Source organism: Esox lucius, chromosome 16 (genome assembly GCF_011004845.1).
Source record: "Esox lucius isolate fEsoLuc1 chromosome 16, fEsoLuc1.pri, whole genome shotgun sequence".
NCBI lineage: Eukaryota > Metazoa > Chordata > Actinopteri > Esociformes > Esocidae > Esox > Esox lucius.
The window spans coordinates 20,355,234-20,370,643 of record NC_047584.1 but is presented as its reverse complement, the minus strand read 5'-3'; the positions used below and the strand labels follow the sequence as shown (position 1 = coordinate 20,370,643).

Here is a 15,410-nt window from a genome sequence, read left to right as displayed (position 1 = left end):
AATGGGGTAGATCCATCAAAGCTGCTCATTACCACATTACTTTTTCAAAGAACACTGAGCACGAAAGAGAGCTGACCTCAGCCACAGCGCAAATGGAGCTCAGGGCTTCACCTCTGAACCCATATGTTTCCAGGCGCTCCAGGTCATCATGGCTGCAGATCTTTGATGTGTAGTGTTTTACAGCCATCACTGCAGCATCCGTGGCTGTGATGCCCAAGCCATTGTCTCGTATTTCAATTCGTTCCAGACCATAATTCTCCTAAGTCATGAAACACACAAAACAAAGAGAAGTCAAATAAGAAATGGAATTAGGTTCAATGTTGTCCCTCAAATGTCTGAAATGCTTTGATTTGGATTTGTGTTGTACTATCACCTATATCACCTGGATATTTAATAATTTGTGGATTTTCCTCATTATTATATATTTTAATCCAGTTTTGGAATTTGAGGTGGTGAACATACAACAAACAATAATACACTGTGTTTCAATTAAATATTAGCTTTCTTCCTTCATAGACAGGCTATATATGTTTGGTGGTCATTTGATATTGATCATGTGGTGATCACAGATCCAGGAAAATATTTTTCTCTCGATAAGTGGATCTGAGTTTCTCTTGGCAATATAGGAGAAGAGTTGGCAATATTAGTCGAATAAAAAAGTTTCACTATGTCCTCAGAGGCTAGCTGTGCTGCCTGAAAAGATTATCGCTGACAGCTCATTAAGAAATGGCTCTGATGTGGGTGAAGAGTGCACTGATGAGAGTGAACTCAAGTATTCCCCCATGCCAAGAAAAACAAGTTCACACAGTGACCAGGTGAGCTGAGCCCACTCCAAATGGGAAGATATCTGAGGAATGTAGATAAAATGGCCATGAGTACAATATAAGTGTAGGAGCCATTTATGCTTATTGTTGGGCTTTTATTTTGTTTTGTTTGGACACCGGGTGACAGTGATTTAGATGCACACTTGGTTGTATATAGGGGGCATAGGTGACAGGAAGTAGTAGACAGGTAGGAGGAGCGCAAACAGTTCTCACCAGACCACCACAGATTAGAGTCAAGAGAATAAGTCAACCGGTATGTTCATTTGTTTTGTACAATTTACTACAACAAAAAAAAACACCACCAACTTCAATTGCAATATTCTCTGCAAGGTCTTTGTGTGTCTGCGTCAAAAACTTCACTCCTACCTGTCCTGAATGGTAAAGCTAAAGGTACAGCAAGAAAAGATTGCCATTACAATAAGCATTTCTGACAATATTAGTAGTTGGAGTGCAGTAACTACATTATGACAGGTCTACCAGGACACCTGGTAGGTAAGGCTGGTATGGGCAGAGAAAACAGATAATGTATGTGCCTTACAACGTGAAAATTAAAACACGCCAGGAGCTCATTTCAAGTATTCCCCTGGACACACAAGGGGGTAAAGAAGTACACATTTTACCAGTATAATGTCGATCCTCAATGCACCAGCATCCAAGGAATTCTCCAGCAGTTCCTTCACAACGTTTACCACAGAGGTGATGACCTGAGAGCTGGACAGAAGTCGCACGGTGTCAGCAGGGAGCTGACGCATGATTAACCAGCTAGTTGACGTTACCGTTTACAGACGCCTGCAAGAGGGAAAAACACGTGAATAGGCTGTCACTCACGACATTGTTACTAGCTAGATGGCTGGCTAAGGTTAACTGAAGCTGGTTAGTGTTACAGTAGCTGGTTTGGCTAGCTAACCGGTTTTTAGCTAACGTGTACCCATGAACTCATAAACACATTTACACTACATTATAAATTACACTATAATTGCCAGTGACTCGCTGGTAGGCGGTGGTATTATAAATATATCGCTATTTATTTGCAATGACAAGGTTCATACATATTGATATTTTCGTAATAGCTGTCTCCTCGTGTCTAGCTGGTGACAACAACAACGGAAATACACGTGCGCAAAAAATTGCGCCTTCACGTCTCTGGCTTGTGATTGGCTATTGGGAAAGTCCATCACTTCCGACAATTCTCTGTACTTCCGACTTTTCTTTGAAACTCAGATATCTAGCGTTAGCTTGCTATTCTTTTAGCGAAAAGGGTCACTCAACTACAGCACTTCTGGGAAGAGGAGACTGGCTTTCCTCTGCCGTTTAATACTGCTTCGTTAAAACCAGATTCATAACAAGGTACTCCAGTAAGTATATGGGTATATCTGTCTGTTGACTATTCGTAAAAGTATTTAATTACACCATTAATATACAAACGTTGTGACTTAGCTAGCTAAGTAAGTTAGCCTACGTTAGGTATTCGTATCTTGTCACTGAAATGGGCAAAAATAGCTAGCCAGCTAACGTTAGCAAGTTAACGTTGGTTAGCAATTCAACTGGTGTTGTTAATGCATAGCTATAGTACTGCTGTAGTTACTTTGTTATAATTACCTGGAGCTTGCCTATTAGCCAACGAACTTCAGCTAACGGTGTTAGTTTCTAGCTGAATCATTATTAGCTGGACAAAATAAAATAAGAAAATAATGTAAACATTATTAGTAATCTTGTATGGTTAAGCTTGATAGCTAGTTTAGCTAAGCTAACCAGCTAGCTAGAAATATGATTACATAAGTTAAAGATGTGCAAACTATCTCTCTTAGTCTTAACATAGAAAGTCCAATGTTTTTTGTTGTTGAATTTACGTTTAGCTTTCTAGACTAAACTCTAAGTTATGTATCAGAGTCCAACTAGTTAACCTGGTAAATACCCAACTTTTTATCAAAGGCTTTGAAAGTTGTTTATAGGTCTGCTAACTGCTACCAAGCAATGTCTTGGCACGCAGAGATTTTCTTCAACGATTACACGTGTTTGGCATTCTATTGGTGAATGAAAATCTTTATTGCAACTTATTTTGAATATATTCGCCTCTTAGTACATTACTGTAAAGTAACTTTGATGTCATTTTAAAGTGAAACTGTTAAACGCTTTCTCGAAACTGCTGAGATACCTGGGGTGTATTTATTCAGACTAGCCGTTTCAAAACGTTGGTAACGGTCTGGGTTATTTACGGTTACTGTTGCAAAACGTAATTAATTCACATCAGCTAATCAAGCAAATACTTGCCCAGAGAGTTATTTATTTTTGCTTGAATCTGCATTTTCAAGAGCTTTAGAAATCTGAGAATATGATGCAATGTCAAACTTTCAATCTCAAGCCAAGCAATGTTCTGAAAGCAAAGTCCAAATACTCATGACGTGTTGAAAATCACTGCAGGAGTCATTGAAGAAAAAACAAAATCATAAACATACAAGCAGCTCATGTTCATAATTTATCTTGTACCTGCAGCCTATGATCTCTGTGTATTGCAGCAGCAAGTATTTTATAATCCTATTGTAAATGACTCCCTGGTGGGCTTATTTTCTGAGTGACACATTTTTGTATGTTTTCAAATGAATAAAGTGTATTCAACAGTAACAGTCCTCATAATCCTCTTCACAGAAACAAAATGAATGTTGGTGTAGCACACAGTGAGGTGAACCCCAACACTCGTGTCATGAACAGTCGAGGGATCTGGCTGACCTATGCCCTCGGTGTTGGAATGCTTCACATTGTGCTTCTGAGCATACCCTTCTTCAGTGTACCTGTTGTGTGGACTCTTACGAATGTTATACACAATTTTGTAAGTAATTTTAATTCTCTGCATTCGTTTTGAGCTCTTGACACTTGCCAGTTTATTCTTTATATTTTCAGCTGTGTTATGGTAAACTCTTTGATGTTGGTCCCTAGACAATTGCTGCTTCCTCAATGCACTGGTCTTTCATTGTTCTTTGTAGAATTCCTTTTAATAAAGAAACAAGGTCAATGGCATGACATTACTCACAAAGGGGCTGATGTGCATAGGAAAGGCATACATTTCGGACATCTTTGCAGTTTGTATTCACTTTTTGCGGGCTTGGTTCCTTCTGTGCACACGTTTTTCGTGCACACGTTTTTCATCCACAAGCACCCACTGGGGGTGACCAGTGAATTTTATCTGTAAAATGCTTTCAGAATAGAGAAGTGTTGGGGGGGGGGTGAGAAAGATCTAAAATAATCCAGGCACTTGTAGGGAAATGGGTTGACTTAATGGACAACAGAAAAACATTGGTAAAAAAATAACCCGGTCTATTGCCAGAACTGTGATAACACAACCGTCAAGTATTGCACCATGGGTCAGGTTTGAACTGTTACTACTGTACTGATTGAATTAGCCATTGTGCCAATAAAAACTGTAAAACATTAAATATGATTAATTGCTCCAGTGATCAGCAACAACCACACAGATGTGATTGTGTTTAAAGGAAGCTAATTAAGGTACATTTAAAACAATGCATTTAAGTGGTATAACATTGTGTGCCACAGCATACATTGTGCACAAACCGTTAAATATGATGGTTATTAGGTGCTGTGAAAGTCAATGAAGGCAGTTAATATTTTAAGAAAACAATTATAATTATTGCATTAGATTGGATAGTGTCCAAAGGTTCATTTGGAGCAACTTTCATTGTGCACCAATGTTGTCTACAGGTTAAAAGGCCCTTTAGTTTAAATTCTGCATAAAGGCACTTTTTATAAACTTTACTTTGAGAGAGTTGATGTGCTTCAGTTTACCATATTGTCTCCAGCGCTTACAAAAAATGTAATTGATTCCAAACAATTAGTATTTTTCTAATCCATTATTGAAATCTATTACTCATTTAACTGGCTCTTATCAATTTATTTCAATGTCTATATAAAAACCTGCCAATTATGGCCTTGTCATAACAGACCCGTGTTGCCTTACCTTCTGGTAATTGAGCAACTCCTGGTGGTGAATGAGTTAATTGCAAGCTCAGTTGTGGTTGTTGGTCAGAGAATACCCTCTCTTCCAAGCGCACAGCCCTTGATTCAACTTTGTGGTTGAGCAAATGGTGTGATAAGTAGATTCCTTGAACATGTGCCTATCATAAAATGTAATGCTGTCAGAGGTAGTTTCTTTAGGTGACATCAATGGTCTCCGTGTGGGAGAAGTCAGAGCAGAAGGAAAATGGACTAGGTCACTAGTAATTGCCATGTCAAGGGGTGAAACACATTTGTGTCGGGATTTCAGGTAGTTACGAATACACCATAAGTTCAAGGTCAGAAAGAACATGTTGAAGGAAAAGTGAGAAATATGGAATACGGTTTCATTCACCTGTGAAAACTAGTGCTTGAATTCCCCCTTCAGGTGTACATTTGTACCATATTGGAAACTCTTCTGCATCACAGCGATAAGGAAGGCCATTAAAAGGCCACAATATCCTGCTATTTTAGCTGAGCTGCTCATAGTTTCCTGTGTCTTTTGTTTGTAAGTTCAGCTGGTAAATTATGGTTTTAGGGATTCTGCAACCTTCTATTAATAAACAATCTCATTGAAATGACCCCCAACATCCTCTGTGCTTGATGTTGTAAAGAAGCTATGTGAATACCCACAACTTACTAATTTACTTATGACCTAGTAGTGAATAAAATTTAAAGCTTCATGTTTTGAGTGTTTCAGATTTGTCACCTTGCTACCAAAAAGCATGTTTCACACTGCTTATCATAAAAAAGGGATTACATACCGTCAAAGCTCTAGCTAGGGTTAAGGAGGCATTCCCTCATCAAATGAAGAAAAATCTGTATGAATAAATAGGATGTGTAGTTGGGCTGCAGGATCTACCCTAAATCTGACTTGAAAACATTTGTTACCTGATGATTGTTTGCCTGGTCTTTGAGTGGACTGTCTCACCATCATAATTTGGACTCACTTCCTGTCTGTCTTAACAGGGGATGTATGTCTTCATGCATGCAGTTAAAGGCACGCCGTTTGAGACCCCAGACCAAGGCAAAGCCCGGCTCCTGACACATTGGGAACAGTTGGACTATGGCGTGCAGTTCACATCTTCCAGAAAATTCTTCACTATCTCCCCAATCATTTTGTATGTCACGTCTGTCAAGATGTTGCACTTCTGTCCATTGGCTTTAGATAACCCTGTTGTATTTAAAATCAAGGGGCAGAATTAAACATAGTATCACTGGTTTCCCGGACATTGATTGAGCATATTCCTAGAATAAAAGCAATTTTCTAAAGGTCCTCAATTGTTTTAATGAAGGACTATAGGCTTAATCTGAGTCTGACTCTGTAAAAGCTAACGATTTGACTGTTGTAAGGCATTTTCTGTTGATACGTTAGCTAACCTTTTCTATTCTTTCCCTTTCCTCTAGATATTTTCTTGCAAGCTTCTACACGAAGTACGACACAACACATTTTGTCATCAACACTGCCTCACTTTTGAGCGTGCTTATTCCCAAACTGCCTCAACTACACGGAGTCCGAATCTTTGGCATCAACAAGTATTAAGTGTTTAGAGGGTAGTGGCACAACCAACTCTCAAAGGAGCTATTGCCTCAATAAGATGAATAGTTAACTCTATGTGCCCTGTACTACCGGAGCGTGTACTAAGCATTTTTGTACAGTATGTGTTATTGTCCCTCATTGTTTAGATACATCAGGTTAACCTAGAGTGGGAGACTTGGAAAGAGAGAAGATAATGCAATGTGCATTACTAACTTAAGTAAATATTTAATGTTGTATTTTTTTTTTATCTGCATAGACTTGGGCTGGCCCAGGTTTCAAAGGTGGAGCTTTTTTGTTTGTTCCGTTTTGTTGTTGTCTTTACTTCACACAGTGACACAGACGGGGTTCCTCGTCTGTGCTTTTCTGTTCATAACCAGAAGCCTTGGAAATATCCAATATTTTATTTTTAAAGATGATTTCTTCATAAAAGTAGGGGCCTATGGTTCATTGTTTGACAATTAGTTTGTGTATCATATCATTGCTGAAAAGAACATAAACACGTACCTATTTTGCATGATTTCCATGGTATAGGAATCATTTCTCATTGTTAATCATATAGGGCAGGCATTGTTTTTCAGTGTATATAGTTCTATGTATAGGTTCATGTCTTGATTCTTATGTGAAGATCAGAGGATTTGTGATAAGTGTTGTCAGATGAAAGTGTTTACTGAAACCGGTCTATGGTATGCCTTTTTACCTATATTCATGTAGCTGTACTTGTTTAGGATATAAATATATCCTGGATGCTATTACCAAGGCAGCAAGTCCTGTTTTGTTTGGTCATGGCTTATCCACGATATTCTTGGAGCTTTGTTAGCCCTTGTACCTAACATCATTAAAATGTTTGTGCCCTTAAAAGCAGTATTTGTCTTAATGTGCCTCTTGTGTAAAATCCTTTGTGGTAAATGGCTGGGAACTGTTTTTTGACATGCACTAGCTAAAGTGGAAGATAATGTTAATATAAGCTATGAATGCTTTTAAGTGATATCACGCAATGGCAAAAGCTTTATTCCATTTAACTTTAAATAAGTAAAACGTTAAAATATATCCAAAAGCAAAATACCAAGTAAACTCACACAACTTGATAAAGTCACATTAAGTGTTTACCTAGTCTAATATCTGAGAATATCCATTTAGATTTATATGTCAAACTTTAGGAATTCATTTTGGCTAAGTTCACCAGCCTGTTTAGTTCCTCACACTGCTGGCCCAAGACTCCTTGGAAAACCTGAAAGCGGTGATTCAGATCTTTTTTGGCATGGATTTTAAATTTGGTTCCAAACGCCCCATCGATAGAAGCTGTTCCATAGAACACTCTGCCTATCCTGGAATGGACTAATGCCATAGCACACATAACACATGGTTCTCGGGTGACGTACAGGTCATACGCGGTGCAAATGTATGGCTGGCCACTCTCCCCTGTACAGTTCTGGTCCCGCGGGATCCCACAGACAGGAATGTCCTTTCTTTGAGAGGGTGAGGAAACAGGCAAAACAAACTGGCAGGCGGGGTACTTATCGTAGGTGTAGGCGCCACCACCCTGCCCACGTGCCACAAGGTCAATGCAGACCATGACAGCGTGATGAAGAGGGTGGCCGCCTGTTCGGCAGTCATGACCAACAGCGAGGATCTTCTCTGCCTCTGGGTCAACAACTACAGCCCCAACACCTTCCATGCCTCTCTCCCATCCCTGTCTGGCTGCAGCCACGGCCACCATCATGTATTCCTGCATTTTGGATTTCTGGAAGGAGGAGAAAAGCTGACCTTTCAGGGCCACAGTCACCTGCTTGTCCTCGTGAAAGGAGGTGGGCCAATGCTTGCTGGCTTGCTCAAACTGTGGCCTGGTCAAAGGAGGACATGCTGGTATCTTGACCAGGAAAGGGTCCCCAAGACCTAAACAGTTTAATCTACCTGAAGATGACAGATCAGAAATGTGCATGCCTTTACTGTGGCCAAGGTCTGGGGCATCGCTTACAAGGCACACAATGACCTCCAGGGGATGAGGGCTTCCCTTATCCTTGCGTGCCCGTACTCTCTTGATGTGCTGAAGCCCAGGTAACGGGTAAACTGTAGACAACTCCTTTATCAAACGAGAGGTTTCTTTCTTGTCGGTGATGGGAGCTGCAAACGCTTCAATTAGCTCAGTTTCTAGTGACTGTTCGTTTGACAAGACGGGGTAAGCAACCCAGGAGTCAATGTCACACTCAGATTCTTTCCGGCGTTTGGGTAGTGGCTCCATTTCAAAGTACTCCTGTTAAAACATGAATTTTAAACCACACAATATGTTTACGACAACAGAAAAGAAACAGAATGAATGTCGTACAGCAGACAGTTGAACTAAAAGCAAAATTTCTACCGAGTACCGTATTATTCATAGTTGAATTTAATTTCGTTAGAAGTGTAAAAGGAGAAATATTTCACTCAGATACTTACAGATGGATATCCCTGTCAATCGGTCACTGAGACATATATATTTGCTATCAGTGCCCTCGTGTTCCATTCTTGTTGATGTCGACTGCATATAATATCCCCCTTGAAACAAAGGCTATCCATTTTAAGAGCCACCCACGGTTTTATATCCTAAATTCATAGGAGGTGTTAATAATATAAAAATAAAATTCCATTGATATCATCAACATTCAAAAAAAATTATTTTCATCCAGGAACAATGTAAATGCTTCTACAATACTTTTGATATTTCATGGGGGAATTGTTTACATGTGACACAAGGCTCGCATGGTGAGGTCGGTGGAGACTAATAATATAAAGCTGTTTACGATCTATGCATCGAGAAAAGCCATTTCTCAGCTGTGCAATTGTTGTAGGTATTGTGCCAAATGCAGCAGCAGCAGCAGCAGTATAGTTTTCACTTTGAATTAAGTGTCTACTCCATTGCATAATTTCCCGAAATAGTTGTACGTGTCATTGATAGCTGATTTACAGATAGCAACTGAACGCTGACCAAGTTTTAGAACATATATTCTAATAGCTTAATGCAAAAATCTGGATTAGCGAAATGTTTATATTTAAAACTTGGCCTCAACAGGGCCCACCTATGTTTAAACTCATATTTATGGAAAAGTGCTTTTACAAGAGCAATGGGTTCCAGGCTTGTTCTCGGCATTGAGACAAGCTGCGACGAGACTGGTGCTGCCGTAATGGATGAAACGGGCGTAATCCTTGGAGAATCTCTTCATTCACAAAAAGAGGTGCATTTAAAGTGAGTATACTGGTATTTCTTTATGTTTATCCAACCATAGTAATTGTTTGATTTATCAATGCATGCAATGCCTCGTGGTCGAGACGCAGCAATTGAAAGCTAACCTAGTACGTCTGAATATATTTGGACATAAATGGCTATGGTTGGAACTGGATCACTTGTCTTAAATTGATGATTTTCTACTCAGAACCAACCAATTGCCTCATTGGACGGCACTTCATCTTAACATTTTCAGGGCCAAAAAGATTTAATGTCCTTGACTGGCCCTAACTTCTCCTGAAGAGAAGACTTGAGGCAAAAAGTCCTCATACAAACAGAAAGTAAAAATGGATGAGGTGCAGGCCAGGTAGAGCGTAACTAGGGAAGATACCCAGTGTCTGGTGATGTTTATGGGTCACAGACTCCAAGCAGGCATCTAAGGCAAAGGCTTTGCATCAAAACACTAAATGTGACAGCTTTATTATTTAAGACGTTAATTTGTCCAATTACTCTTGGCCCCCTCAAAAGTGGGACTATGCATATAAAGCACAGTAATTCCTACATGGTTCTGTTAATTAATATAAATACCCTAAAGAATTAAAACTCAGTTCACACAAGAAAACAAGCACTGTTCTATATAACAGGGCATTTTATGTCAATAATATTAATACAATGTAATTACTCATGACATCCCCTTTGAAATAGATAAAAAAAATTGTATATATGTCTACATAAAAACAAATTAGGTAAACCCAAGGAAGCTTGGATAGGGACCACAGTACTACTTTATTCTACAGTATACATCCAACATTCTACAGTAAGTACTACACATAAACAAGGGATACTACAGTGTATGTTAGTGTTCAACAACATACTAGTTTATTAAGTTTACTATAGGTTTCTATAGTATTATAGCATCCTAATACTGTTTATACAGGGGTACTGTCCTGTAGGTTCCCTCACATACCACAGTTGTGATTAAGTTGATTTAGTTTCTTATTCAGCTAATTATTAAAATAAGGTTAGATTAAGGTTGGAAAGAGAATCTATAGAATGGTAGCTCCATCCATCCATCTTCTTCCGCTTATCCGGGGCCGGGTCGCGGGGGCAGCAGTCTAAGCAGGGATGCCCAGACTTCCCTCTCCCCAGACACTTCCTCTAGCTCTTCCGGGGGGACACCGAGGCGTTCCCAGGCCAGCCGGGAGACATAGTCCCTCCAGCGTGTCCTAGGTCTTCCCCGGGGTCTCCTCCCGGTGGGACGGGACCGGAACACCTTCCCAGGAAGGCGTTCCGGAGGCATCCGAAAAAGATGCCCAAGCCACCTCAGCTGACCCCTCTCGATGTGGAGGAGCAGTGGCTCTACTCTGAGCTCCTCCCGGGTGACCGAGCTTCTCACCCTATCTCTAAGGGATCGCCCAGCCACCCTGCGGAGAAAACTCATTTCGGCCGCCTGTATCCGGGATCTTGTCCTTTCGGTCATGACCCAAAGCTCATGACCATAGGTGAGAGTAGGAACGTAGATTGACTGGTAAATCGAGAGCTTCGCCTTGCGGCTCAGCTCTTTCTTCACCACGACAGACCGATACATCGACTGCATTACTGCAGAAGCTGCACCGATCCGTCTGTCAATCTCCCGTTCCATCCTTCCCTCACTCGTGAACAAGACCCCTAGATACTTAAACTCCTCCACTTGAGGCAGGCACTCTCCACCAACCTGAAGTGGGCAAGCCACCCTTTTCCGACTGAGGACCATGGCCTCGGATTTGGAGGTACTGATTTTCATCCCCACCGCTTCACACTCGGCTGCAAACCGTCCCAGTGCATGCTGAAGGTCCTGGTTAGAAGGGGCCAACACGACAACATCATCTGCAAAGAGCAGAGACGAAATCGTGTGGTCCCCAAACCTGACACCCTCCGGCCCCTGGCTGCGCCTAGAAATTCTGTCCATAAAAATTACAAACAGAACCGGTGACAAAGGGCAGCCCTGCCGGAGTCCAACATGCACTGGGAACAAGTCTGACTTACTGCCGGCAATGCGGACCAAGCTCCTGCTTCGGTTGTATAGGGACCTGACAGCCCTTAGCAAAGGACCCAGGACCCCATATTCCCCAAGCACCCTCCACAAGATGCCGCGAGGTACACAGTCGAATGCCTTCTCCAAATCCACAAAACACATGTGGATTGGTTGGGCAAACTCCCATGAACCCTCCAACACCCCGTAGAGGGTATAGAGCTGGTCCAGTGTTCCACGGCCCGGACGAAAACCACACTGTTCCTCCTGAATCTGAGGTTCTACTATCGGCCGTATTCTCCTCTCCAGAACCCTGGCATAGACTTTCCCGGGCAGGCTGAGAAGTGTGATCCCCCTATAGTTGGAACACACCCTCCGGTCCCCCTTCTTAAAAAGAGGGACCACCACCCCGGTCTGCCATCCCAGAGGCACTGTCCCCGACCGCCACGCGATGTTGCACAGGCGTGTCAACCAAGACAGCCCCACAACATCCAGAGACTTGAGGTACTCAGGGCGGATCTCATCCACCCCCGGTGCCTTGCCACCGAGGAGTTTCTTGACCACCTCAGTGACTTCAGCCCGGGTGATGGACGAGTCCACCTCTGAGCCCTCATCCTCTGCTTCCTCAATGGAAGAAGTGACAGCGGGATTGAGGAGATCCTCGAAGTACTCCTTCCACCGCCCAACGACATCCTCAGTTGAGGTCAACAGCTGCCCACCTCTACTGTAAACAGCGTTGGTAGGGCACTGTTTCCCTCTCCTGAGGCGCCGGATGGTTTGCCAGAATCTCTTCGAGGCCAGCCGATAGTCCTTCTCCATGGCCTCACCGAACTCCTCCCAGGCCCGAGTTTTTGCCTCCACAACCACCCGGGCTGCAGCCCGCTTGGCCTGTCGGTACCCGTCAGCTGCCTCAGGAGTCCCACAAGCCAACCAGGCCTGATAGGACTCCTTCTTCAGCTTGACGGCATCCCTTACTTCCGGTGTCCACCACCGGGTTCGGGGATTGCCGCCTCGACAGGCACCGGAGACCTTACGGCCACAGCTCCGAGCGGCCGCTTCGACAATGGCGGTGGAGAACATGGTCCACTCGGACTCAATATCTCCAACCTCCCTCGGGATCCAGTCGAAGCTCTGCCGGAGGTGGGAGTTAAAGATCTCTCTGACAGGAGACTCGGCCAGACGTTCCCAGCAGACCCTTACAGTACGCTTGGGCCTGCCGAGTCTGTCCAGCTTCCTCCCCCGCCATCGGATCCAACTCACCACCAGGTGGTGATCAGTTGACAGCTCCGCCCCTCTCTTCACCCGAGTGTCCAACACATACGGCCGCAGGTCAGATGAGACGACAACAAAGTCAATCATCGACCTGCGGCCTAGGGTGTCCTGGTGCCACGTGCACTGATGGACACCCTTATGCTTGAACATGGTGTTCGTTATGGACAAACTGTGACTAGCACAGAAGTCCAATAACTGAACACCACTCGGGTTCAGATCAGGGGGGCCGTTCCTCCCAATCACGCCCCTCCAGGTGTCACTGTCGTTGCCCACGTGGGCGTTGAAGTCCCCCAGTAGAACAATAGAGTCCCCAGTCGGAGCACTTTCCAGCACCCCTCCCAGAGACTCCAAGAAGGTCGGGTACTCTGCACTGCCGTTCGGCCCGTAGGCACAAACAACAGTGAGAGACCTATCCCCGACCCGTAGGCGCAGGGAAACGACCCTCTCGTTCACCGGGGTAAACTCCAACACATGGCGGCAGAGCTGGGGAGCTATGAGCAAACCCACACCAGCCCGCCGCCTCTCACCATGGGCAACTCCAGAGTGGTGAAGAGTCCATCCTCTCTCAAGGAGTGTGGTTCCAGAGCCCAAGCCGTGCGTAGAGGTGATCCCGACTACCTCTAATCGGAACCTCTCAACCTCACGCACTAACTCAGGCTCCTTCCCCGCCAGCGAGGTGACATTCCACGTCCCTAGAGCCAGTTTCCGTGTCCAGAGATCGGGTTGTCTAGGCCCCTGCCTTCGACTGCCGCCCGATCCTCTTTGCACCGGCCCCTTATGGTCCCTCCTGTGGGTGGTGAGCTCAATACTATAATTATTTTTTACAGTAAACTGTTGTATTTGTTTTCTGTGAGAAGTATCTATTTTGTATTTGATTGTAGGACTGGTGGCATTATTCCCACTATTGCCCAGCAGCTCCACAGGGAGAACATAGGACGAGTGGTCCAGGAGGCCATGGAGAGGAGCAGTATTAGCCCCAGTCAGCTTTCGGCTGTAGCCACCACAGTGAAGCCGGGTCTGGCCCTGTGTCTGGGGATAGGCCTGGACTTCAGCCTGAGCTTTGTGAAGAAACACCAGAAGCCCTTCATCCCCATCCACCACATGGAGGCCCACGCCCTGACAGTCAGGATGCTTCAGCCTGTGGTTTTCCCATTCCTCGTTCTACTGGTCTCCGGCGGTCACTCTCTCCTGGCTTTGGCCAGGGGAATCGATGACTTTCTTCTGCTGGGTCAAACACTGGATGAAGCACCAGGGGACGCTATGGACAAGGTAATCACTAAATGAGAACTTTGAGAACATGCTTGGCTATTGGGTTTTCTTGCACTTTGAATGTCTTGTGTTCACAGGTGGCAAGGCGTTTGTCCCTCATTAAACACCCTAAATGCTCCACAATAAGTGGGGGTCAAGCGATAGAGCTTCTGGCTCAAGATGGAGACAGGTTAAAGTTTCACTTCAGGCCACCAATGGGAGCTCACTATGACTGTAACTTCTCCTTTGCTGGTCTACGAAATCAGGTGAAAATGACAATACAGAAAAAAGAGGCAGAGGAAGGTAATAAATACTTCATGAAACTGTAATACAGTTATAAACCTTTCCCTCGTTGACACATCGACCCTGAACCATTTAAATTGAGTGACAATGTACTAACAGCAGGTTTGGTTTTCATCTAAGGTGTGGAGCCGGGGACTTTGTTGTCATGTGTGAATGACATAGCCGCTGCTATGCAGCACACAGTGGCCTTTCACATTGCCAAGCGCACACATCGTGCCATTTTGTTCTGTAAGGCCCAAGGCCTTCTGCCTTCCTTCAATCCAACCCTGGTGAGTAAATTCATTGTAATTGGGTAGTGGGTTTATAGTGGGGTTATCAAGATGATCTAATCTGCCATATAGCACAGAATGATCTACATTTCGACAAAAAGTTTAGGTTGTCCAAAATGTTTTCGTCTGTTAGGTGGTGTCAGGAGGAGTAGCTAGTAATCAGTACATCCGAAAGACTTTGAAGATTGTCACAGACGCTACTGGATTGGATTTGCTTTGTCCTCCGTCCAAGTTGTGTACTGACAATGGAGTCATGATCGCTTGGTATGTAGGAAGTGTATTATTTGGGATTTGATAATACTATACACTCAGTGGTCAGATACACCCATCTAGTACCGTGTACCTAATAAACTAGTCATCGATTGTACATAACTTTAGAGTTCAGTGCATTTACCCATGCTGTATTTCAGGAATGGAGTTGAGAGACTGAGGGAAGGAAAGGGCATCCTGTCTTATACAGATGTCGTCCACTATGAGCCCAAGTAAGTCAAAATAGGAATAGTTTACAAGAGATAAAAATATTCTGTTCTGTTGACATGATAATTGTTGCTTCTTGTTTTCTAGGGCTCCCCTGGGTGTGGACATTACAGCAGAAGTAGAAGCAGCTGCTATCAAACTTCCCCCATTAAAGCTGAAGATTATGGACTGATGTTTCCTTGAATGTACAAACCAATCCATTATGTATATTATTCATAACATATTCATTTTTAATTAAACATTTTAATATTAGGTGTACTTA

At 43.3% G+C, this 15,410-nt stretch overlaps 4 protein-coding genes across 13 annotated transcripts in view; 2 read left to right on the top strand and 2 right to left on the bottom strand.

Annotated features, from left to right (window-relative positions):
• pms1 (PMS1 homolog 1, mismatch repair system component) overlaps positions 1-3,439 on the bottom strand; it is a 31,108-nt gene extending 27,669 nt beyond the window's left edge. For 2 of the 7 annotated variants that reach the window (XM_010879809.4, XM_020054833.3), the window contains exons 1-3: positions 1,874-1,968; positions 1,445-1,613; positions 77-259 (exon numbers count right to left, since the gene is read on the bottom strand). In XM_010879809.4, the coding sequence (XP_010878111.2) occupies positions 77-259; positions 1,445-1,576 (315 nt within the window). In that variant the 5' untranslated portion in view covers positions 1,577-1,613; positions 1,874-1,968. Of the gene's footprint in view, positions 1-76; positions 260-1,444; positions 1,614-1,873; positions 1,969-2,423 lie in introns of those variants that run through there. The other 5 variants (XM_010879810.3, XM_020054831.2, XM_020054830.2 and 2 more) reach the window with 4 other exon arrangements.
• Positions 2,063-7,230, top strand: ormdl1 (ORMDL sphingolipid biosynthesis regulator 1). 2 transcript variants are annotated; one of them, XM_010879808.4, is made up of 4 exons: positions 2,063-2,171; positions 3,471-3,651; positions 5,799-5,950; positions 6,237-7,230. In XM_010879808.4, the coding sequence occupies exons 2-4, from the start codon at positions 3,478-3,480 to the stop codon at positions 6,370-6,372; spliced, it is 462 nt and encodes a 153-aa protein (XP_010878110.1). In that variant the 5' UTR covers positions 2,063-2,171; positions 3,471-3,477; the 3' UTR covers positions 6,373-7,230. The 2 variants fall into 2 exon arrangements, with proteins under 2 accessions (XP_010878110.1, XP_010878109.1); XM_010879807.4 differs by having other exon boundaries at positions 2,068-2,179.
• On the bottom strand, positions 6,606-8,946 carry adat3 (adenosine deaminase tRNA specific 3). Its single transcript, XM_010879805.5, has 2 exons — positions 8,803-8,946; positions 6,606-8,620 (listed from the first exon to the last, which is right to left on the bottom strand). Exon 2 carries the CDS (start codon positions 8,606-8,608, stop codon positions 7,523-7,525), a length of 1,086 nt encoding a protein of 361 aa, XP_010878107.2. The 5' UTR covers positions 8,609-8,620; positions 8,803-8,946; the 3' UTR covers positions 6,606-7,522.
• A 128-nt stretch (positions 8,947-9,074) lies between these two features.
• On the top strand, positions 9,075-15,406 carry osgepl1 (O-sialoglycoprotein endopeptidase-like 1). Of its 3 annotated transcripts, XM_034286972.1 has the most exons (8): positions 9,087-9,174; positions 9,413-9,589; positions 13,733-14,120; positions 14,198-14,402; positions 14,523-14,671; positions 14,805-14,935; positions 15,082-15,153; positions 15,236-15,406. In XM_034286972.1, the coding sequence occupies exons 1-8, from the start codon at positions 9,152-9,154 to the stop codon at positions 15,318-15,320; spliced, it is 1,230 nt and encodes a 409-aa protein (XP_034142863.1). In that variant the 5' UTR covers positions 9,087-9,151; the 3' UTR covers positions 15,321-15,406. The 3 variants fall into 3 exon arrangements, with proteins under 3 accessions (XP_034142864.1, XP_010878102.1, XP_034142863.1); XM_034286973.1 differs by having other exon boundaries at positions 9,075-9,589; positions 13,767-14,120; XM_010879800.4 differs by having other exon boundaries at positions 9,075-9,589.
• The last annotated feature ends 4 nt before the right edge of the window (positions 15,407-15,410 follow it).

Coding starts and splice junctions, on each gene's coding strand:
- ormdl1 (XM_010879808.4), top strand. CDS start 3,478: ATGAATGTTGGTGTAGCACACAGTGAGGTGAACCCCAACACTCGTGTC. Junction 3,652..5,798: donor CGAATGTTATACACAATTTT/GTAAGTAATTTT, acceptor CTGTCTTAACAG/GGGATGTATGTCTTCATGCA. Junction 5,951..6,236: donor ACTATCTCCCCAATCATTTT/GTATGTCACGTC, acceptor CCTTTCCTCTAG/ATATTTTCTTGCAAGCTTCT.
- adat3 (XM_010879805.5), bottom strand. CDS start 8,608: ATGGAGCCACTACCCAAACGCCGGAAAGAATCTGAGTGTGACATTGAC.
- osgepl1 (XM_010879800.4), top strand. CDS start 9,363: ATGCAAAAATCTGGATTAGCGAAATGTTTATATTTAAAACTTGGCCTC. Junction 14,672..14,804: donor CTTCCTTCAATCCAACCCTG/GTGAGTAAATTC, acceptor TTCGTCTGTTAG/GTGGTGTCAGGAGGAGTAGC. Junction 14,936..15,081: donor AATGGAGTCATGATCGCTTG/GTATGTAGGAAG, acceptor GCTGTATTTCAG/GAATGGAGTTGAGAGACTGA.